Source organism: Micropterus dolomieu, linkage group LG11 (genome assembly GCF_021292245.1).
Source record: "Micropterus dolomieu isolate WLL.071019.BEF.003 ecotype Adirondacks linkage group LG11, ASM2129224v1, whole genome shotgun sequence".
Classification (NCBI taxonomy): Eukaryota; Metazoa; Chordata; class Actinopteri; order Centrarchiformes; family Centrarchidae; genus Micropterus; species Micropterus dolomieu.
In genome coordinates, this window is record NC_060160.1 from 15,782,502 (window position 1) to 15,804,922 (window position 22,421).

Genomic DNA, 22,421 nt, shown 5'->3' on the forward strand with positions numbered 1-22,421 from the left:
AACTTATTTAATCTCTCCCCATCACAATGCAAACATAAATGGCATTCGTAAACAGACATTTCTAACACTGGGTGTTCAAGTTTAAAAAGCAGTTTCATGGTTTGATATGTAAAACAGCAACATGTCTGGTTTGTCTCCGAATGTAAGTTAAGTTCATATGTATTGTATAATCTTTAACAAGAAAAACTATCTGTCCTTGGAGTATCACGACACACACCTTCACCTGATTAATCGCAGAATAAGAGCAACTTGAGAGAACTGTACAAACAATTTCAAAAACACTATATTGTTGTTCTCCTTCTGCTGATTCGTATCTACCTTCTGTATTTTACCCAGAAGTTGCTCTCCAGTTCAAATAACATGCTTAATTTAAATGTTTGCTTGCATAAATGGTTTATTTATTTGTACCAACCACCCTCTGTCTTGCAGCAGCAATGCAGTGATTCCTGAATCTCGTCCCTTGTAGTTGTACTTGTGGACGGCAGAGGTACCAGTGAGCTGTGAGTGTGAGAGTGTCTGACATCGTCACCTCAGATCAACATGATCACAAGAGAAACTTAACTGATCTCTCTTCTCTCGTCTTTCTTAACTTCTATATAAACCCACACACACACACAAGGAGTGTACAAATGTGCCACAGCGATACGATTCATTGCAAGTTTTAATCAACTAATTTGACAGAAAAAAAACAACAATCCCATTTTGTTAGATTACTCCTTATTATTTTATGCATTTCCACTTTCAGTCTGACAGGGTTAAAAAAAATAAACTCATTCATAAACCCTACAAGTCTCCTGCCTTATATTAAATACTGCAATAACTCAGAACTACTTTCATTTCTTACATTCAGTGCATGTTCCCCACTCAGCTTATCCCTCGTCAATAGATGCTGTGTAGCGTTCAATAAAATCATTTTGGGGAAAAACTCAACAGAATACTCTTTGGTTTCACCTTGTATGAATCAACTAAAAGACGATACCTTTGGTAATAACATGCAGCTTTCCTGGATTATTCTTTCGAACACTTTCAGTTCATTCTCTGCACACACATAATAACACATACAAGGTCAAAGTAAAAACAGTCGAAGTTCGGTTTCTGAAAAATATGAACTTTGATGAAAATAGTAGGTCGCTGAGGCTGTGTCGTGTCGATGCATCAGTGGCATGTACGCACCATTTAATCAGATCTCAGAAATTCTTGTCATTATTCACACTGTGACAATGCCTCAGTGAGTGTTTTCATAGAGACAATTTAAACTGTAATAATATGGAGATGTGCAATTCAGTATGATGACTCTGACCTTCTGCTTTCTGTGTCTGAAAATGAGTCTGTATTCAAGTTGCTTTTTTACTCCATAAACCTTCAATAATGTCACAGCAGCAAATAGTGACCAGTCCTACAACACCATCCATGATTACTGATCTGAATCTTGACTCATCAGTAAGGTCTCTTTATGTCCTTCACAGAGCTGTCTCCACACAGGAGGACCCTCTCCGTATATAATAACGCCTCACTTCCCTCCCGTCCTCGCCACCACAGCCCTCAGACCGATGCACGATGAGCACTGGGAAGAACCGGGCGTCCGTGTAAGTCGGTGGACTCTCACTGAGCGCCAGCTGGCTGGAGGCGGAGCGGCAGCACTGCTCGTCCACGCAGCAGGGGTCCGTCAGGTTGCTGCTGCGGCTCCTAAACAGCGCCACGGTGCGGTGGGAGCCGTACATGCGGCAGAGAGAGAAGCGGGACGTGTCCGGTGAGAGGTGGGAGTGGAACAGCGTCCCGCGGCAGGAGAAGATGGAAGAGCAGCTGGAGCTGGTGACGACCCTCCTCCCGCCTCCTCCTCCTCCATCATCTCCTGCTGCGGGGCTGCGCTGCTCGCTGCCGCCCTGGCTTTGGAGAGCACCGTAGCTCTGAGCAGTCTGGCTGCTGTCCAGGAGGAAGCAGTGTGAGGACGAGGTGCATTCAGTGTCTTGTAATGAGTTAGAGTCCGCTGTGCTCATGTTGATCAGCATGGCCTCGGAGTAGCTGGGAATCAGCTGGCGGTTACAGCGTATGTGCCACTCCATCTCAGTGCTGTCCAGTGTGTTTACTCTTGGAATAACACAACCAGTGTGAGTCCCCAGAGGCCTGTCGTCTAGAGGTGAGGGGCTGCTGTGGCTGTACTCTAAACCAAATAGTTTCTCTATGCGGTAATGCACATAAGCAGTGCGGTACTCAATCAGCACTCTCAGAGGCCAGGACAACATCAGCAGAGCTGCCAGCCAGAAGGCCACCTGGGAAGTGTACCAAGGCATCCTATCTGGGTCTACATAGGCTATTAGGTTTTCTCTAAAGTCCACATTCTTCAGCTGCATCCCCTCCCTGGCCTCCATGTAATCGTCCAAACCCTCGATCTCAGAGAAGAACCTGGCTCTCTGGTTGAGGTAGTCATTTTCTGGGCCGGCCTCGGTGAAGCTGAAACATTTGGTGAAGCGCAGGCGAGTTGCAGGATGCCCCTCCAAGCCTCTGAGGTCACGTGACACGTCTTTCATCCCGCAGTGGCTGTAGTCAAACTCCCCCTCAGCCACGTGGGTGTTCACTCTCTCGTGGTACACCTGCGTGGTGGTGTAGGCATCCCCGTTGCGGTACCGAGTGACTTGCCGGGTCCGTCGGACAAAGTGGTAGCTGATGGCCTTCCACCATATGCACGGCTGGGCCTGTCGCATCCTCAGCACGCGCTCATATACACTGTCCACGTCTGCTTTGCACTGCAGTTGGCTCCTGGCTCTGCAGTGCCAGCACTCCGCCATGTATAAGACGTAGAGCATGAGCAGGAAGGCCAGGGGGATGTAGATGTAGCCGTCGGAGCAGGGGCTGTCGTGGTAGATCATTGAGTGTCCTCCGGCGCCCACTCCGGAGGCCCCCCGCAAGGAAGAGGTGATGGAGGCTGTGAAGGAGGAGGTGAGAGCCGAGTTAAAGCTGATCTTGGTGACCCGGGTCAGCTGGCACCAGGCCACCGCACCCAGGCAGCAGTACATGAGCAGAGAGAGCAGCAGGCAGCGCCAATGGGACTCCCGGCACACACAAGCACCCAGGGACTGCTTCACTGGACGCTGCTGCAGAGAGAGAGAGTAATGAGGAAAAGGCACTTAGAGCAATGAGGCCCTGAAACATGGCGGTGACATTACGACTTGCAGCAGAAATGCAAATGACCGTAGCTGCACTATAAACTGCCAAGCTTTTCCATACGTAAGCACAAAGTAAATCAAGCTAAAGAAAGCTCAATGGAATTCTATTAAACCACGTAGTGTCCTTGGGAGGCTGTGAGTCAAAGCAGCTGACAAAATATTATCTGAGGAGTTTTCACACACCTATCTCTGAAATTACATTTATATTGCATGTACTTGCTAGTAAAGTCGTCACATTAATATCACAGGGTAACATTTGTGTGTACGTAGACGAAATCCTGAAAATCCACTTGGGACAGTGGGTGTTTGCGGTTTTACTGTACCAGTACTGATATTTGAGAGCTGAAAATCTTATAATAACAATATATTATATATTAGTATCAATATGAGTTTCTAACATAAATACACAACATTTAAAAAGTTTAAAACAGGTCTTTAAATTGAGTAAATAATAAGTGTTTTCTGGTGAACTATATAACTAATCTCAATTGATAATATCAGCTGGCCAAATTATTAGTCAAGTTTCCTAACTAAATGGGGCTTCCAATGAAGCTCAGCTTTAAATAGAAAAGAGATTGTACTCTAGCCACGGTAAAGTGGCAGAAAATTACAGAAAAATTACATAAAGATCAAGGTCATTTTTCTATGAAAAATGCCAAATATTTTCAGGTTCAGTTTTCCAAATGCAAGAATTTACTGCTTTTCACTGTGGTTTTTAACTTAAATACATTGGAGTTTTGGACTGTTAGTTGAAAAAAGACAAGCAATTTGAAGATATCACTTAGGGCTGTGGGGGCTGTCACTACTGTCTGACATTTTATAGATCAATAAGAAGTCAAAAGAATAATCAAGCAATTAACCACATTCATGCACTTAAACAGAGTGGTCGGATATATAACTACATACATTTCCTCAAGTACAGTACTTAAGTAAAATTTTGAGGTACTTTACCTGAGTATTTCCATTTTAACCAACTTTATTCCTCTACTCCATACATTTCAGATGGAAATTTTGTACTTTGCACTCCACTACATTTATCTAACAAAAAAGTTACTTTAAATTAATAATATGATAAAAACTACAAACCATCTCAATAGCCAATAAAAAATTAGACATTGTTGTACATTAGCTCCACCAATGAAATAACGCCCTCAAGGGCCATTCTGCTGCATAAATAGTACTTTTACGTGTGATACTGTTTCATATTATTGATAATACTTTCTAACTTTTACTTAAGTAAAACTTTTAATATAGGACTTTTACTTGGAATGCAGTATTTTTAAATTGTTATATTGTTACTTGTACCTAAGAAAATAATCTTAATACTTCTCCCAGCACTGCTTGAACACACACAGACACCTCTGCTCTACACTAATCTGCTTAGTATTGGGTGGTTAGATCAGGGCAGACAAATAGAAAGTGCTCACATTTGCAGCACTGACCACAAGTCGAATCGTCCCATTCAGCAGAGACACTGGCCTACAGCTATTTCATTAGTAACACTAACAGTAAAAGAAGCCGGAACGTAACCCTTTACGCATAAAGATATTAAACCAGGACTGCGACATTTACTGCATGCATCTGCAAGGAGCGTAGTTTTGGAGCTCCATGCATTTAAAAAAATAAATCTGATCCCATCTTGTCAGTCACATTTCTGAATGACTTCACGGTACTTTCTTATATTTTTGTCTGCTTCTTGTGGTGACATTTGTCCCCCTTAGATCCTGCGTTCTTGTAGACTACCTCTGGTGTTTTATGGAGTGAAAGGATCTATGTTGACAACCAGCCCATCCATTACTGCATGGACACAGGGGTGGGGATGTCACTTTGCTGGTTCCACCTCAGTTATTTATGGAGCAAACAGGGATTCAATTCTGGTGTACCAGAGAGGACGGACCTTTCAGTGGTGCAGGCCTCCTGGCTGCAGACATTATCAGATTGTACTCATTTACCTGAAAAACACTAGGGAAGGATTTCTTTGTATCATGTATCGTGATTATACTCTAATAACATGCAAGATGTGTAAAACTCCCCCCTTAAATATCTTTTAAATCTAGTCATGGTTACACCAATCAAAAAATGTAAGCCCTGGCACAGATGTGATGACAACACATCCCTGAAAATAGGTTTCAAGCCGCTAAACTAAATCTGCAGGCTGAAGATAAATAGACATGCTGCTTGTAACTGAATTGTTCTTTAATCTACTCCACAGTATACAACAGGACTTAGCAGTTACACGGACAATACATCTCAGTGAGACAACTTGTGCTCTCTTATTAGCCTATCTGTAGATGGCTGGCTGCACACAGCCAATACCCCCAGATGGAATCACAGTAATTACTCATTGACAGTAAAGACGTGGGGCCTGGTGCAGCAAAAACACAGACACATGCATGCACACTTTAAATCATGGTCTGACTTTGCAAAAAAAAGAAGATTGTCTGCTGTTTAACAACTGCAGTTTGGAGGGGAAAAAATGCTTGATTTTGTGAGAGTATCTTTCCACATCACTGGATTCTCCTGCCACTATGTGAAATGGACTATTCTGGCATTTCAGCAGGCAGAGAGACTGTTTGGCTGCAGGTGGAAGGTGGCTGCACAGGGAGGATGTCAATGTAAGATTTATTTAGGAATCAAAAATAATCTTAGGAAACTTGCAACTTATCTTATTTGTATTGCAGCACAAAAATGTTTGTTTATTCAGAATTGATGTTTTCTTTGCTAAAAGTAATTTATTGATCAGAATTATTCCCATCTCTTGTTTTTCATGTTTTTAAGTTTTAGTTTAAAAATAACATAATGAATGGCTGGTATGTCCACACTTACCTCCTCTGGCACATCACTCTCAGTAGGTGAGTCCTCCTCCTCGTCCTCCTCCTCCTCTTCCTCCTGCTCCTCTCTCTCAGCATCATTGGGAGCCCTGACCGCCGTGTCCTCGGCAGAGTCCAGATCGGAGGAGAGCATGCTGCACTTGTCGCATGTCAGAGAGAGATTATAAACTCACTCTTTTTTTTTATTCACCTGCTTTGCTCCCCCTTTTTGTCCTCCCTTCAGCCCCACACCGTCTGGGCCGGAGCCAGCAGGCTGCTGCTGCTGCACGGAGCGGGGATCCCGCGGTTGTCCCGACTGACCGGACGGAGGGGGGCGGGGTTGAGGGATTTCACCGCAGCAAAGGCAGCAGAGGTTGACCATGATGCAGTCTGCGAAGCTTGCTGTCTGTGGTGGACAGTTTGAATCGCCTAATAAAACCACGTATCATACAAAAAAAAAATCTGTGTTATGTTTATCCAGATTTAGGTGCGCTACCCAGTGTCCTGAAGGAGGGAGGCAGGAGCTATAGGTATGAGGTAAACCCGTGGCGTCCCACGACATAAATCAGCGAGGATGTTTTAAAACATTGGCCATTACCTGAGCTACGCAGTCTACCTATCCGAATATGCTGAAACGTCTAAATTACCAAATAACTGTCGGGAGACGGAGGTGGGATCTAGTAGCTCCTTTCTCTCTATGCTGGCAGAGCTTTTATTTTGAAGGTGGAGTTTGGTGTAACATTAAAATCCTTCCGTGTGGTCTGGCGAGTGTTGTGTATTACGGATCCAGCACTTAACTAAAGGTTAGCTAACACATCTTTTTAAACTATCAAACGCAGTCACATTGTTGTGATGCTGTTTGGGGTTTGTGTTGGATAATTGTAGCTAACTGAGAGAGGTTTGAGATGTCAAGCTAACGTCAACTGTACGTGACATTCATCCCCAGTGCGTGGCGGATGGGAAGTTAACGTTAACTAACAGCTAGCGTTAACCTTACACGTGAAAACAAACAAAAAAAGCAGCTAACGTCAAATATGTGTGATTTATTAAGTGAATTAGTTTAAGCTTGTCGCTTTTATCCTTTCTTAAATTCCGAGATAACATTAAGTTACACTAACGTTAGAGATGAATTAACTTTAGCCACGCCAATGAAGTTCAGTCTGTATTTGAAAGCAGATGAGATATTATGTTGAATTCACAGTATTTATTTTTAAATTTATGATGGTCTCCTATCTGCCAAATCCAACTCCCAGCTATGATGGACTATAGAACAGCTTGTTTGAGTTTCAGTTCAGTTCAAATGTCATCGTTTATCTCTCACCAGGGGCGTAACGCAGTTATATTTGTGGGCACCCACAAGCTTTGGGCCGCTTGAATCGTCATAACCTTTCCACTCTTGTAGACTTGTGTCATTCTTTATCAAGTAGTGTTGGGCCATAGTTTAGGTTATGGTTAGGTGTTGGACAAATAACAGGATGGGTTCAGGGTGAAGTATGAAGAGACATCGATAAGGAAAGAGATTTAGGCAGAACAGGGGTGGTGTATTCAATATCATCTTTGGTTTCCTTCAGAGGGATGTTGCGGCGTCCCAAGCCAACTGACTCTGAGGCAGACCTGCTGAGAGAGCAGGAGCAGTTTCTGACCTCTGGTGCCCCGTCTGCTGCCAATGTGGTCCGCCGACCTGACAAGAGGAGAGGCGAGGCTGGAGGAGGAGGAGAACATAACGGGGAGAATGAAGGGAGACAGAGGGATGTTGTAACCATAGAAGGTAAAAGTCTTTTTTTATTATTGCGAATGTTTACCAATTTTGGGGGGTTTTCCCAGGCTCAACATGAGGCTCGGATGGTACTCAACAGACATAAGTTACACACTTATGTCACATATTTAAGGTATATGTAACAATTAACAATGGATGATATATCTATGTAAGATTATTTAATACAGAAACCGCAAACCTAATGTCAAACTTTATGTTTCCTCTAGATCTTCCAGACCAACTCCCGTCTCTGACACCAGCCCCTCCAAAGAAGTCACGCTTTAAAGCCAGCCGTGTCACTTTCGAGGCTGACGATGCTGAGGAGAGGCTGGAAAGGCATGACACGCACATCAGTGCTGTTCTCTCCAGGATCGTTGTAAGTGCCTGTTGTAAAAACTGCAACAAGAGTGGAAATGCGAAGTGTGAATCCAAAACAAAATAGCTTATTTTTCCAGTTGGACCTCTCCAGGTGTACTATCCAGTGTGTCACTTTAATTTAGTTCAGCAGATTTTATCCTTTATCCACGTTTGCTGGTGTCATGTTTACCTTGACATAACACACAGTTGTAGTAGTTTTTTGTTTCATTATTTCAGCAATGGATCTGTAACATTAATCTTCTCTGTTTTAAGGAGAGAGATATCAGCTCTACTCCAGTATCTCTACCAGCATTTACAGGCATGGCTTTCCCCAAAGTATTGCACCGCTCAGAAACCAACAGTCAGGTAAAAAGACAAAATGCCACCTCTTCATAAATTGGTTGATTTTAGTTCCTTAGTGTTCATAAACATATATATAGTGGCCATTTACACTTTACACTATACTCACACATTGTGTTACAGTCATTTAAAGATGGGTAAATTCATCCTTATGACCAGGTGCCACTGTCTTCAGCTGGTGGAAGGAAGAGCATCTTTGCATGTCAGATTGCAGCTCAGAGATCTAAGGAGGGAAAGACACCTTTACCCTGCGCACCTGAAGCTGCTCAGACACCTGGGCACAACCTGCCTCCTGAGGCCAGTATGGATACAGACCAATTAGATTCTGCAGATGATCGTAAGTAGGCTTGAGCGATATTACTCTAAATTTAACACGTGTCCGCAGATATACGAAAGAAACATTTAATTGGTTCTTAATTATTGAAAAAAAGTCTCCTCTCTCTTTCACCACAGAACCTCACATTATTTTTGTCTCCCTTTCTCTTTGTCTGCTCACACCTCTCCTCTCCTCTCTCCAGAGCCAAATACAGTCTCTGCTCCCAGGCTGGTGTCAGGTCAGGGGCTTGAGGGCCCAGGGAGCTCAGAAGAGACAATAAGGATCCACAGGGAAAACCAGGCTAAGCTCCAGGGAATGTCTAAGTCTGAGATCCTACAGGAGCAGAAGAAACTCTTATCGCAGCTTGGTAGGCAATGGTGTTGCCCACATGATAGTTAATTAGTGTATAATATATGTAGAGATTAAGACATGATCTGTATTGAGTTTGTATCTCAGCTAGTAAAACTTTTTGCGTTGGAACCACTGCGTGTAACACGATTATTTCTGCTTCCCAGACCCTAGATTGGTGGAGTTCGTTAGATCTCGCAAAGCCCAGAGCGTACCGTCCTCTGCCTCCCCATCCAAACACCCCCAGGGCAAAAGCAGCAAGGAAAACCTTCCTCTTGAAAATGTGAGCAGAGAGTCAGGCTCCTGCAGTGCTGCTGTGCTGTTTCAGAAACCCCAAGAAGTAGAGATGGAAGGAGTGAAGGAGGAGGAACTGCCACCTGCTGTGACGGGTATGATGGTTTCAGAATAAACCCTTTTTATCACTGCTATCTTGTCACTTGTTTCCGATTGCTGCTGCTGCTGTTGGAGGTATAAATAAATCAGCAGTGTTTAAGTTAGTAAGGTGGATGACTGTGCTATATCATTATATCCCATTACTTCTCCCTTTCTCAGGCCTGGTAAAGTTGTATACTTGTTGCTGAGGCTGTCATATCATTCCATCAGTGGTACAAGTTGGGGGAGGAGCTCTAAATGTACCACAGCAGGATAAATGTGAATGAGACAGCTTCCTCTGCCTCCATCACTGCCTTTATCTCCCTCACCTGAGAATTTCTGCCCCTCCGCCCTTCCCCACCACTCTCTCTGCTCTCACCCTCCTAAGTGTCCACTCTCTAATTGTATAACTAATGTGGGATGCTTCTGCTGCATGGCTAAAATCCAGACATTAAACTGATCATTGACTTCACTTTGCGTGATTAGCAGAAAGGCCGGGCTCAGCCAGAAGTGGCCACTCTCTGCAATTAAGTTACTGCAGATCATTCAAAGAATACTCCCAGTCCTGATGAAAGTGTTGCTAATGGATTGTGTGATAAGACAGATCTGGCACATCATTTATACCATTTTGTTTTTTAAAAAAAATGCAACAAACAACACAGCTAATTCTGTTATTCTGGCCAAGGATGATGTATTGCCTTGCCCAACTTCTGTTTTAGAGAAAACAACATTTTGTTGTTTTCGGTTGAGAATAAATATCCAGACATTGCCTCAGCTTCTTACAGAGCATCTTGAACTATAGCAATGGGAAGTAGGTGTGTTGAGGGTCCTGCAGCACCCTGCCTCAAGGTGACTGGGGTATTGTAGCATGATTTTTTATTTATTATTATCATTATATTATTGAGAGAAGCCAAGTCATTTTGTGTTCTGTAATATTTTGTCTGTATTGATCTGTTGTGACAGGAAGGTTTGGACTGTATTCAGACAGTAAATACTCAAGTTTTTAAATGCAGTTTTCAACAACAGCAACATTTTAAAATGTTTGGTAGTGTAGTGTTTTTTTTATTTTTACCAGAATGTAGAAAAATCTGCACCCCTGCTATAAACGTGTTCCTGTGGACTCAATGCTCGATTTTTTTTTTGTCAGTGGTTTGTGTTTACAGGAGTGGCACATGTTGGAGTTGCCACTTTATTTGTGCTGCTTACATCAGATGTACCAATTAATCTAAGCAATCAGTAACTCTTGTTACCAATCTTACTTTTGCCCGTGTGTGTGTGTGTGTGTGAATTCAGTGGAGGACCTGCCGGTGAAGCCTCAGAAGGAATGGGTCCACATGGATAAACTGGAGCCAGAGAAGCTGGAGTGGATGAGAGACTTGCCTGCACCAAGAAGGAAAGGAACCAAGACGGTAGAGAGAGAGATTTCTCACAATAAGAACAAAAACAAGAAGCATGCCATTTTCATTAATTTCAGCTCATGTCTTGCATTTTAGTTAAGAAGAAAAATGCAGAAAAAGTTTTTCTGCATTCAAGCATTATTGACAGATAAAAAAAGTTGTGTGAGCCAACGTGTTGTGTGGTTCTGTGTCCTGATAGGCCATGCAGGCTCGATTTGACTTTGCGGGGAGCTTGATTCCACCCACTGAGGATCTGCCCACCCACTTAGGCCTGCACCACCACGGAGAGGAGCCTGAGGTCAGTCTTATAAAATTTACATAACACCATCAGGTCTGTTCTTCAGGGTTTTCTTTTGTATTCAGTAACTGGATTTTACTCATAAAGTAAAATTAACATAAAGGCAAAACCTGCTAACTAAAAAGATTCTGATCTTAGCGAGACATCCTCACATTTTACCTGTAGTTTTACCTTTTTTTGTTTGTTATGATTTTATTCTTGACATTGAGGATTTGTCTCCAGCGGGCAGGTTACTCCCTGCAGGAACTTTTCCTGCTGTCTCGGAGTCAGGTCATCCAGCAGAGGAGTCTGGCCCTCAGCACTCTGGCCAACATCCTCTCAAAGGTACGCAAAGAAACACATATAGCGTCATATCAGCTGAAGCACACATCTGGAGTCACTCATGTGGCTGCTTTTCTCACCCTGTAGGCTCGTGCTGGGGAGTACCTGCCTGTCCTGAAAGGCAACATGTTGTCCACTCTGCTCGACGCTGGCCTGCTCTTCCTGCTGCGCTTTGCGTTGGACGACGGTGTAGAGGGAGTGATGTCTGCGGCCGTGCATGCACTTAAAGCACTCCTTGTGTGTGCAGAGGATGAAGTAAGAGTACTTGAAGTGTTACAGCGTGTCAAACCTTAGGTCTTCCCCATTTACCACGTGATTTTGTCCACTGGTTTATATCCAAATTGTTTGACCTCTCAGGAGTGTTTGGACTGCACCTTCTCCTGGTTCCGTGGCCTGGCCTCCTTCCCTCTGCTGCCGTCTGCTCAGGAGGAGGAAGATGAAGAGGATGATGAAGGGCTGCCCGAAAGCATGAAGGACACAGCTAAGGAGAAGGAAGAGAGGAAAAGTGACCATGATGTGGCCAGGAAGGATGTTGTCAAGGTAAACAAGCAAAAGTCATTCATCCATTTTAGTGTTTTTCCTTTGGGTTTATCAGAGTTATAATGTTTTTTTTATTTTTTTAAATCTACAGTAATTAAAGATTCAGTGTGTAGGTTTTAGTGACATCTAGTGTTGATGGTTGGAAATTGCAACACAAGGCTCACTGTGCATTCACTTTCTCCTCAGACGAAATAAAAACTTTATAATAAATGTATCAATTCTTGTGGCAAATATAAATTCAGTAGTAAAGAAACTTTGCAATTTTTTCCATGAGGTTTGACATATGAGTTTGATTTCTAAATCCAACAGCAAAAGGCTGTGAAAACTGTCAACATATAGTCTTCTTTTAATATATTTATATAATGGAGACTACCCCTGACAAAGTTTTTGTTTTTTGTGTCTTCTTATATATTTGTATACTGTTCTGTATACTTCTTTATGTCCCATGTACACTTTATTCCTTTTTTTGCAATAAAGATTCCTTTCTGCTTCCTTCTACTGTGTACATTTGAGCTAAATTGTATTGCATTTATGTCAATAGATCCTCTTAAATATTACACACTGAACATTTAACTAATTCTGGAGATGAAGGTTGAATGCTTATTGGCTGCATTCAGACTGCAGGCCAAAGTGACCCAAATCAGATTTCTTTGCTCATATGTGACTGAGAACCGTTTTTTTTTATTTTTTATTTTTTATATAACAGTGTTAACAGCCAAAGTCATATTGAATCTGATCTTTTCCAATTCGGTTTTGTGGTCCAAATCACATACAGGTCAGATTTTCTGAAATGCAATCTCAGCCTGGACTGTCAAAGTGATTCATGCAACTCTGACCTTCCTCTAAAGACACAAACTTGTAAATATTTGTTAGAAATCGGGAGAAATAAAGGAAATCGGGAGGGTTGGTAAGTATGAGCTAACCTCTGTGGCCTCCATGTTTACTTGACATGCGGATCCCTTTCGGATTGTGGCCAGTTCGCACTGGATTCTGATATATAACAGTCAATCAAATCAGATCTTGGCAATATATTTGAATTGAGCATTAAGGCCAGCAGTGTGAACGTAGCCACTGTTTGTGTTTCAGGGTCTGTTAAGGATGAAACTGCTCCCCAGGCTACGTTACATCCTTGAGGTGGTCCGACCTTCTCCTCGAGTGGTCCAGGACGTCCTGGAGATCCTGATTCGTATCGCTAGGCACTCCTCCTCATCTGCCACCCAGGTAACAACAATAACAGCTACAGCTCCAGTCACTTTATCTCTGAAATATACCTATGTCCTTGCTTTTGTCTGTCATGCTTGCAGTACAGTTAATTATTATTGTTTATGTTTTTCTTCTGGCCATATTTAGTAGAAATGTGTTTCAATCTCAGGTGCTTGACTGCCCTCGCTTGATGGAGATGGTGTTGTCAGAGTTCCTACCCACTTCCTGGACAGCGCCGTCTTTGCCCCTTCCTCCCTCTGTGTACGGACTCCCACTGGCCAGCACCATGAAGCTGTTAAGAGTTTTGGCTACTGCTGGCAGACATGCCTGTGCCAGACTGGTAAGAGCCACTGTGGAATCTGGAACAATCTGCCAACTTTCTTGACATCTCTGCAGTATCTAGGTTCATTTACAAATGCTCTTATTATTCACCTTACAAAAGACTGCTCCAGTTAATTATCCTTAATTATTGTTACTTATACTGTACTGTTTTACTGTTAGTATTGGTGTCTAGATTTTGTGGTGTGTGTGCGTGGGACGTGAGTTAGTGTATTTGTTTTTATGTATATTCTTAAAATGTTTACTATTGTAAGTGTGTTTGATGTTTCCTGTATATTATGTAGGCTTATATTATTGTATATTTTGGTGAGGACCCCCTCGAAAATGAGATGGTACATCTCAAGGGGTTTTTATCCTGTAAATAAATTTGATTCTGTCAGGGAGGAACTGTGTCTATACTGATGCTGCCTTGTGTATATCAATGTACGCAGTGCTGTGGGAAGTGTGCAGACACCTTTTTTTTATTGATCATGTCCAAGGCATTTGTTGTGTGCATTGTATGTGCACAGAACGTCATGGGTCTGAAATACAACCTGTGAGATTTCCTCTAACTGAGACAAATAAAATACAAACATAAAAAGAGTGACGTGATCTTACACTTTTATTTTGAACCCCACCAAAAAAACATTACAATACTTTGCAATTTCTGCTCACAATGAGTACCATATAATTATTATAATGAATCTTAATTAGTCCATTACTCCCACATCTATAAGCATGAATAGTGGGCCTCTTTCTCTCTTCTCTCCCAAGTTAAACTCTCTTGGAGTGAGGGAGCGTCTGTCTTGTCTGCTGAGTGCTGAGCCCAGTGAGCTGCTGCTGGAACCGACCGCGGCCCTCAGAATCACCACTGAGGCCTACAGGCTGTGGGCTGTTGCAGCCGGCTACGGACAGGCCGGCAAATTATACATGCAAGTATATCAGCATCATCTGACCACCAGAGGCAGAAAGATTCCCGAAACAAACTTTTAAGAAACACACATAAGAGTCGTCTTATCCTCTCCTCTGCTCTTCTATCACAGTGCTTGTCTTTTATTATTTTTCTTTCCTTATGTCTCCACAGAGACCTGTATCCAGGCTTAGCGAAAGCCTTGCAGTCCATTCACAGAGTCACGGACCCCTCAGATCCTCTGTTGCCCCTGCAGCTCCAGCGAATCCTGGCTCTGCTTTCTCTGCTCACACAAGTCACGCACACTGCTGGCTGCCATCAGGAGCTACAGGCCGGCATGGTCAGGTACAGATGGAGATTAAAGTGGTTTTATGATGCTGCTGCAGCGTCACATACGCACGCTTAAATCCTTTTTTACCCTCTCAGCTCTCAGGGAGAACAGTGCCCTCCTCCTCCTCCAGTGTCTTGGGGTCATGTCACAGGGCTGCAGGCCTCCCTGTTGGGACATTTGAAGGGCTTTGTGAAGAACCTTGACAACCCATTTCAGAAAGGGAACAGCCTGGCTGTGATACCAGCTTACCTGGTCTACCTAGAAGCTTACTACCATCAGCTCTTCAGACAGGTACTGCTTCCTGCCGTGTACTTCTTACCTGTATGTGTAGGCAGGGTTATTCCTGGCTCGGGATGAGGAGGAGGTGGTACCGTCCTGATCACGTATATTATGTGTACCCTGCCTTCAAGTGACTCTGCTGGCAAAATATTATTAACACAAATGTAGATCTCCTCCTATGTTTGTAGCATTAAAACCTCTCACACAAGACAGACAATTGTTTTTTAATTTTAAACTTATTTAGTTTATTTTACTTCCTTTATTTAAATTCCTTATTTAAATGATTTGCTTTTATCAGTGTGTGGCAGTCGTGTTCTCAGATGGAGGTATTGTAATGATAATCTACAGATGTCTGTTTGAACTTTTGGATTCAATAAAGTGGGGGGGGGAAAGTAGATTCATCCATCTATTATCTATACCTGCTCATCCGTGCAGGGTCCTGGGATGCTGGAGCCAATCCCAGCTGACTATGGGCAAGAGGCGAAGTACAGCCTGGACAGGACGCCAGTCCATCGCAGGAAGGAAAAAGTAGATTCTAATAATAATAATAATAATTCTTAAAAATACTTTATTCCTTACATTTCAGTGGTGTAAACAAACACACACACAGCTAAACAGACAGCTCTCTTCTTCCTCTCTGGAAGTTTTGGCATCACTTGGAACTGTGCTGATTCCGATACAGCATCTCCACATCAGCGTAATGCCGCAATTGCTCCACAGTCCCGGGGAGTGTGTTCATTAATGTGCTCTGTCAAACTTTTAAATAAATAAAAATAAATTTAAAAAAAGTGCTACGCTTGCTAGAAAATAGTCTTTACCATAAAGACACCCATCAGAGTTTTGTTGAAAGCTTGAGGCGGGATAAAATTGGACAGACAGAGACAACCACCTTGTAACTAACTAAAAAAGTCTTGTGAGGAAATCTGACCACATCAACATGGTTGAACTCTGTGCTTCACCAAGCGGTTAATCCACGAAACAGATAATAAATTAAACACAAGGGATCAGTTAGGAAAAGCTCTGGCTACACATCAACAACACATAACGCAGGAGAGCAACTGTCAAATCCAAACTCTGTTCCTCAGAACTGTTTCCAGCCTGTAGAGACCCTTCAAGAACTGGAGCTGCTAACGTCTGAGGTTCTCCTCCCACTGATGTCCCACCATGTTGTTCAAGGCCTGATAAAGAACCTTAAGTAAGTGTTGATTTACTCTGAGACCAAAGTTAGTAATAACATTTGTTCTTGACTTTCGTCATTTCTTTTTACACCAGGTCTTCCTCAGTTGTTTGTAATGACCAGTCTAGTCATGTGGGCCCAGAGACCAATCCCAGCCTGCCTGGTTTGGCCTGCCCTGGATGGAGTGACCGTCCGGGGCTCGTTGTTCCCAGCTCCCCCTTCCCCCTTCTCACAAGCCTGGCGCTCCTCCTGGAGACAATCACAGGCATCCACAAAGGTCTCAGCTCAAAGGTAGGTCTTCCTGAAGAGTTTAAATACTTTGAGGGAGTATTTTACATCATGCGAGGACAGAGACAGAAGGAAACGTCCATGTGGTTTTTGTTGCAGTCTCTTGGCAGTCTAGTCCGCTCACCAAGTCTGCCAAGTCTGTGGGACCCCATCTCTATATTGCTGCCATCCTTTAGTGACATATACAAAATCCCATGTATTTTATTTAAAGTTTTCCCTTTTCGTGGTTTGACGTTCTCGCTCTCCCTCTCTCTAGTTCGCTGGTCTCCTCTTGTCAGAATCTGTGGTCGGTTACCTACGTGGTTGCAGTCAGGCTACGCCCACCCTGTCTCACACCAGAGCCTGGCTTCTCCGACACGAACACCACCTCCTCTACCTGTTGCTCCGGCTGGCACACAGACTGGTAGGCTCCAACTTCAATCAAACCAACATTGGCTTTGTTTTTAGTGTCTTCTGAAAACAGATCATATTCTGTTATTGTATTTTTAAAAATAGATCATTCATAGAGAGTATGAGCAGGTCTGTGTTCTTTCTTTCCTATCTCATCTTTGGACAGTTTGTGTGTAAATTCAGGTTTCATCTAAAATGATTTATTTCTTCATCGTCATGCGTGTTCATGGCTGCTATATGTGCCATCACCATCAAACTGCTAATTTCAGATTTACTCAGTACTGTACTGTACTTTTCTCCTTAGGTTCCTATTGTGCCAGAAGTAGCCAAGCATGCCCCACTGTACCACCAGGTGGCACTACTTCTGCTGCCATGGTTATTACCAGGCAGTGAATACCTGGCACATGAACTGCTGTCCACCATCATCTTCAGCAAGGACTTTATATCGTAAGTTTACATTTTGTTCACCAAGTTTAGTTTGGGATTAATTGCCAGTTAAGTGCCAACACAGTCAACCTTTTTTGACTTTTTTGTTTGGTTTACTGCATTTAATACATTCTCTCTAAATAATTGTTTAGATTAGAGCTTGAAAAACGGGGCCGATGATTTTGATGTAATCTCGCAATTAAAATTTTATTCAAAATAACATTTCTTTGAAATTGGATCAAACGATCAGATGACCCATTTCCACCACAGGTACGTGATGCTCCACATAATTTTCGTCCTCTTTATTACAGTATCACTTAATTTAATTGTTTAATTGTTTGTTTGCTTTCCAGAGAGGGCCACAGCGGAGGACCTGAAGCAGTAGAGCTGGGAGAGCTGAAACTCCAAGAGGAAGCGCAGCACCAAACCTCTCCCTCTCTCCAAACTGCCGGAGCTCTCCTGAGAGAAGCCTGCGTCCAGCTGCCATCAATACGAGGTTGCTTCCTCACTCACCTGGCCCACCTGGAGCCATCCGTACTGATGTCCCGGGACGCTCTGCTCGGCCGTAACCCCTGGATCAACTCCTATCTCCTCCCAGAGCTCACTGGTCCCACCGTGCCGTCTGACTGGCCTTTCCTCCCGCTCGTCAGCCTGTATGAGCGAACAGGGGTGTGCGACGGTGGAGGGTTAGCGGTGGAGGAGCTCCCACAGGGTGCTCTGCAGGCTGTGATCCACTGTCTGCAGTGGCTGCTCCTGCTGGAAGTCTGGAGGGAGGAAGCACTAAAGGTACATTAACGAGCCAGTTAATTTTATTTGCATAGTACAAAATCACCCAAAAAAACTGACCCTGACGAGCCCTCTACAAAACATCTGTTTTTAATCCTGCAGTGCAGACTTCTGACTTAGTCCTTCCTCTGAGTTTCTTTTTTATCTGGAGCATCAGGAACGTTTCTTGGACGCTTCTTAGGTTTTTCCGCAGGTAGACTCCACCATACTTCCGGTTGGTGTAGCCTACTCCGTCATTATGGTTGCTTATATGTAAAACTCCGGCACTCCAGCTTTAAATAAGATAAAAGTTTTGTAATGTAAACGTCAGAGCTAGAGTGATCCCGGATTTGTGAGGTTGATGTAAAACAAAATCGCATTGCTTGTCATACCAACATAGTAAATACCAGTAACAGTTACAGATGAAACAATTAGTCAATTATGTGTTGTCTATGTTAAATAAATACTAGTCATTAATATCGACCCTCTGGTTGTCAAGCTTCTCTTCTCTGTCAGGCAATTTTACATTATATTTGTTACTGTAACTAACAGAACTTTTTGTAGGTGATCCCTCCTGTCGCCAAGCTCGCCCGCCTGTCCTGTGTGTTCCTGTGTTCCAGCGACTTGTTCCTGGAGAGACCTGTTCAGAAACTGACCTGGGGTCTGTGCAGATTGCTGACCAGGTCTGCAAATGTCGAATTTTCTTTGCCTTGTCCTTCAAAAATTTAAATTGATCACAGAAAGAGGCAGCTAAGCTCCAGTTAAACTGAATCTCTTCCATGTGCAGGCAGTCCAGGCTGGATTCTTTGGACCTGAATGTCCCCCCTCCAGGTCTAGCCTCCTTCCAGGACCTGTACTCTGCTCTGTTGACCCAGTACGAAGCAGTGTCCTTTGGAGACCGCCTGTTTGGCTGCTGGGTCCTCTTACCCCTGCAGAGGAGGTACAGCACCACTATGAAGCTGGCTGTGTTTGGAGAACATGTGGGGATGCTGAGGTCACTGGGGGTCACTCTGGAACAGGTAACGATGAGGACATTACTGCTTTTTATATATTTATTAGTTGCCTTTTCATGTGTAAAGAAGCAATTCTGCAGTTGTTGTTTTAAAACACAACATGTTAAATGAACAAATGATTTGGTTTTACCGGTATTATCTCTCTGTCTCTTAATTTGAAGCTCTCCATCCCTATCGAGCGCTTCACGTCTCCTCCTGAAGACTCCCTCCCTCTCCTCCGTCTCTACTTCCGCTCTTTGGTAACGGGGACCCTGAAGCCCCGCTGGTGTCCTATCTTATATGTGGTTGCCTTGTCTCACGTCAACTCCTTCATCTTCTCTCAGGACGCTGCAGCACAGGTACAGCACCGCGTAGCACACACACGTAATCTCTGCGCTTAGGATGGTAAAGGAAAGTGATGGAAAATATGTGATTTCTGTCTTATGATTTATGAAACCAGCTCCATGAAGGCTTCAGAAACAAATCCAAGCCTCTCTCTGTGAGGTCTGTTTCCTCTAAGTTTTCTGATTATGTATTCATGTTAAAATTGTGTTTTGTGGCTTTTTTTTAACCAGCCACAGTGACACTTAGGGCAAACCGCTGCATATGTAATAATTTAGCAAATCCAGAATTCAGCTGCACTGAATATGGGGCTGGATATGAGCTCACCGGATGCAAAATCTTCAAGATTTTATGAGTCTACAAAACCAGTTCTCATGTAATTAACTGTAAAGGGAGCAGCCTTTGAGCTGGTCTCAGACATTCAACTTCATAAATATTGATTTAACTCATGGGACGTGACTGTTCTTTTAACTGTGGTTTCGCGGTTCACAAGAATAAGAAACACATTTAAAGTTATTTACTCTGTTCACAAAGACATTATTTTAGAGCAGTGGAGCTGAAAACATTCATACACGCAGGTGGGGAGTTTTTTTTAGTTAACATTGGGATGAAAAGCGGGTCAGTACAGTACATCAATGGGGCTTTTGATCTTTAATCCCCTCGTCCTTTTCCAGGAGGTTGAAGCAGCTCGACACAGTATGCTGAGGAAAATCTACTACCTGACTGATGAGGTACTTGTACTCCCTCTTTCTCTGATTTTTATTCGCTGCGAGGTGTTTATTGATTGTACCAACTCTTCACCTTACCTCTCTGACAATCTTTCCACATTCCTCTGATAAACCATTCTGTTTCTCACCTTGTTGACCACCATCCAACTGTTATCGTGCTGGGCTATTTCTTACCATTTATGGTTATTCTAGCTTGGAGGGGTTTTTTTTGTTTTAAATCTTCCACAGTTTTGTATTTTTATGTCTTAGGCTTAATTATGTGTGCGGCGACCCTTGCATCTTAGTTTGTCTTTGAGTATTTCAGTTTCCATTCTGTGTTAACACCTATTTGTTGTTCCAGCTTTTCAGTAATTTCAGTAATAACCTAGTATCATTATTAGCTACAGTTCCAATTCGTGGTCTGAATCCCATCTTCAACACTGCAGTGATATCATTTAGAAACCCTGTGTGGTTCTTTACCAGAAGGCCTTGTTCACAGTACATCAACCTCCTCTGCTGCTCTTCTCACCTCCTCATTTCCAGGTGTTGAGGAGCCACTTGCTGCACTTCCGTCTGCCACGACAGCACTCAGAGTTTGGCTTCGATATGTACGATCAGCTGCCTCCCATTAGAGCGAAACGTTTGGAGAGTGTACTGAGACTGCAGGACAGCGGCGATGACAAAGGAGACTGATGGCAGCGAAGAGTGGAAACGGAAAAAACCCCCAAGTGACCCAAAAATAGCAGATGGAGAGGAGGGGACAGGACGGGACTTAAAGCAGAGGGAAGGAGAGACTAGAGCACAACTAGAAGATATTGAGGAAGAAAGGTTGGCGGCGGCAGACAAAGTGAGGCATTCATTTCAGCTACGAAAGGTATATAATGAAGATCTGCTTTGGTCACAAGAACAATTTCTGTGGCCTCTTTTCAGAAAGGAAAGATGTGACTGACCAATCAGTGAAGTAGCATTTGCAAATAATATTTAGCTCTTAATATGCTTCGAGCATGATAAAGGTTGAGTTTGCAATTTAAGACTGTATTTCAGTGGAACAGTGGAAAAATACCTGAAAGTCTGTTTAATAAAATGTTTGGTTTCCTAAGGTTACCTCAGCCTATCAGAACTGAAACACAATCAGTCAAGTCAACCCTAAGGTTAAACACAAATGCTTAAAAGTAAGTGCAGATGCATTTTCCACTAGGCAAACAGGAAGACTTCAGTGTTTTTCCTTGTGACGGCAGCACTTTGCCAGACTTACTGTGTGTCCGTTGAGCTGGGGAAATGGACCAGAATTAATTTTTGGCATCGCCGAGTAAAGACAAATGTCAAAGTGCCTGAAATTGTCTTTTTATGTGAATAAAACATGATTTCAACCATGTGTAACCTTAAAGTTGCCATTCTTTGATCACTATGTCTCAGCACTGGATTATAGGGTAATTCACTATAATTTAGCTGAGTTTGTAGAGACAGTTTTTTTTGACGGCGATTTAACCAAATTGTGGTTGTGGACGGCGATTTAACCAAATTGTGTGTTCTGTGCTGCATCCACAGATGCAGCACAGAACACACAATTTGGTTAAATCAGTGCAACAAACACATTGTTTTCAGTGGGGTTTAACAAATTAAAATGGGGTTAAAAACCCACAAACGAAAACCCATTCAGAGTGGGTCTCTTGGGGACTGTTGGGATGAGCAGAATGCAGTGTTCATTCAGTGTCACTGATCAGTAACACTCACTCTGAAGCCCTTCACAGACAAAGACCCTATTTAATTTCCGTTGAAGCTGCCCTAACCGTTGCCTGTGTTGAATCAGATTTGAAAAATGCCCATAAGGTGCCAGTGTGTTTTCTGTGCATGTGTACTGTTAGGTAACAAGTTGTGGGAATAGATTGACTTCTGGTGTTAACTTTACACAATCACACACTGATGAAGTTAATATTCCACTTGCCATTTTGCTTGATTTGTTTGTAGAGCCAACTTACGTAGTTTTATTTTGTGCCTTATAAATACTCTGAAAGCGTGAATAAAATAGATGGGTTTACCAGAAAGTTAGGTTTTGATGATTTTAATCATATATACACAGAAATTCCAACACACATCACACTTTTGATTTACCTACTGTCTTTTTTCTGGCAGTATACGGCCTCAGAGGGACCACAAGCACTTGTTTGGTCAAAACCTTCCAGGGTTTTGTACAAATCACTAAACCAAAGTGTGTTGCTGATTCAGATAGGCTGCAGAGAGGTGTAACCACAAC

At 43.0% G+C, this 22,421-nt stretch overlaps 2 protein-coding genes across 4 annotated transcripts; one reads left to right on the plus strand and one right to left on the minus strand.

The window, feature by feature from the left end:
* Positions 1 to 32: 32 nt before the first annotated feature.
* Positions 33 to 6,488, minus strand: si:dkey-13p1.4 (transmembrane protein 151B). The gene is made up of 3 exons (XM_046061749.1): positions 6,471 to 6,488; positions 5,991 to 6,380; positions 33 to 3,092 (listed from the first exon to the last, which is right to left on the minus strand). The coding sequence occupies exons 2-3, from the start codon at positions 6,126 to 6,128 to the stop codon at positions 1,461 to 1,463; spliced, it is 1,770 nt and encodes a 589-aa protein (XP_045917705.1). The 5' UTR covers positions 6,129 to 6,380; positions 6,471 to 6,488; the 3' UTR covers positions 33 to 1,460.
* Positions 6,394 to 21,542, plus strand: rpap1 (RNA polymerase II associated protein 1). Of its 3 annotated transcripts, none has more exons than XM_046061746.1 (28): positions 6,394 to 6,504; positions 7,546 to 7,742; positions 7,958 to 8,106; positions 8,361 to 8,453; positions 8,607 to 8,784; positions 8,966 to 9,130; positions 9,279 to 9,500; positions 10,777 to 10,892; positions 11,080 to 11,178; positions 11,401 to 11,502; positions 11,587 to 11,754; positions 11,857 to 12,039; positions 13,126 to 13,260; positions 13,412 to 13,582; positions 14,335 to 14,492; positions 14,645 to 14,815; positions 14,897 to 15,092; positions 15,516 to 15,608; positions 16,166 to 16,275; positions 16,353 to 16,548; positions 16,802 to 16,948; positions 17,240 to 17,382; positions 17,715 to 18,147; positions 18,691 to 18,809; positions 18,914 to 19,145; positions 19,301 to 19,477; positions 20,135 to 20,191; positions 20,711 to 21,542. In XM_046061746.1, the coding sequence occupies exons 2-28, from the start codon at positions 7,550 to 7,552 to the stop codon at positions 20,858 to 20,860; spliced, it is 4,356 nt and encodes a 1,451-aa protein (XP_045917702.1). In that variant the 5' UTR covers positions 6,394 to 6,504; positions 7,546 to 7,549; the 3' UTR covers positions 20,861 to 21,542. The 3 variants fall into 3 exon arrangements, with proteins under 3 accessions (XP_045917702.1, XP_045917701.1, XP_045917703.1); XM_046061745.1 differs by lacking the exon at positions 6,394 to 6,504 and adding an exon at positions 6,648 to 6,777; XM_046061747.1 differs by lacking the exons at positions 6,394 to 6,504; positions 15,516 to 15,608 and adding an exon at positions 6,648 to 6,777.
* Positions 21,543 to 22,421: the final 879 nt, after the last annotated feature.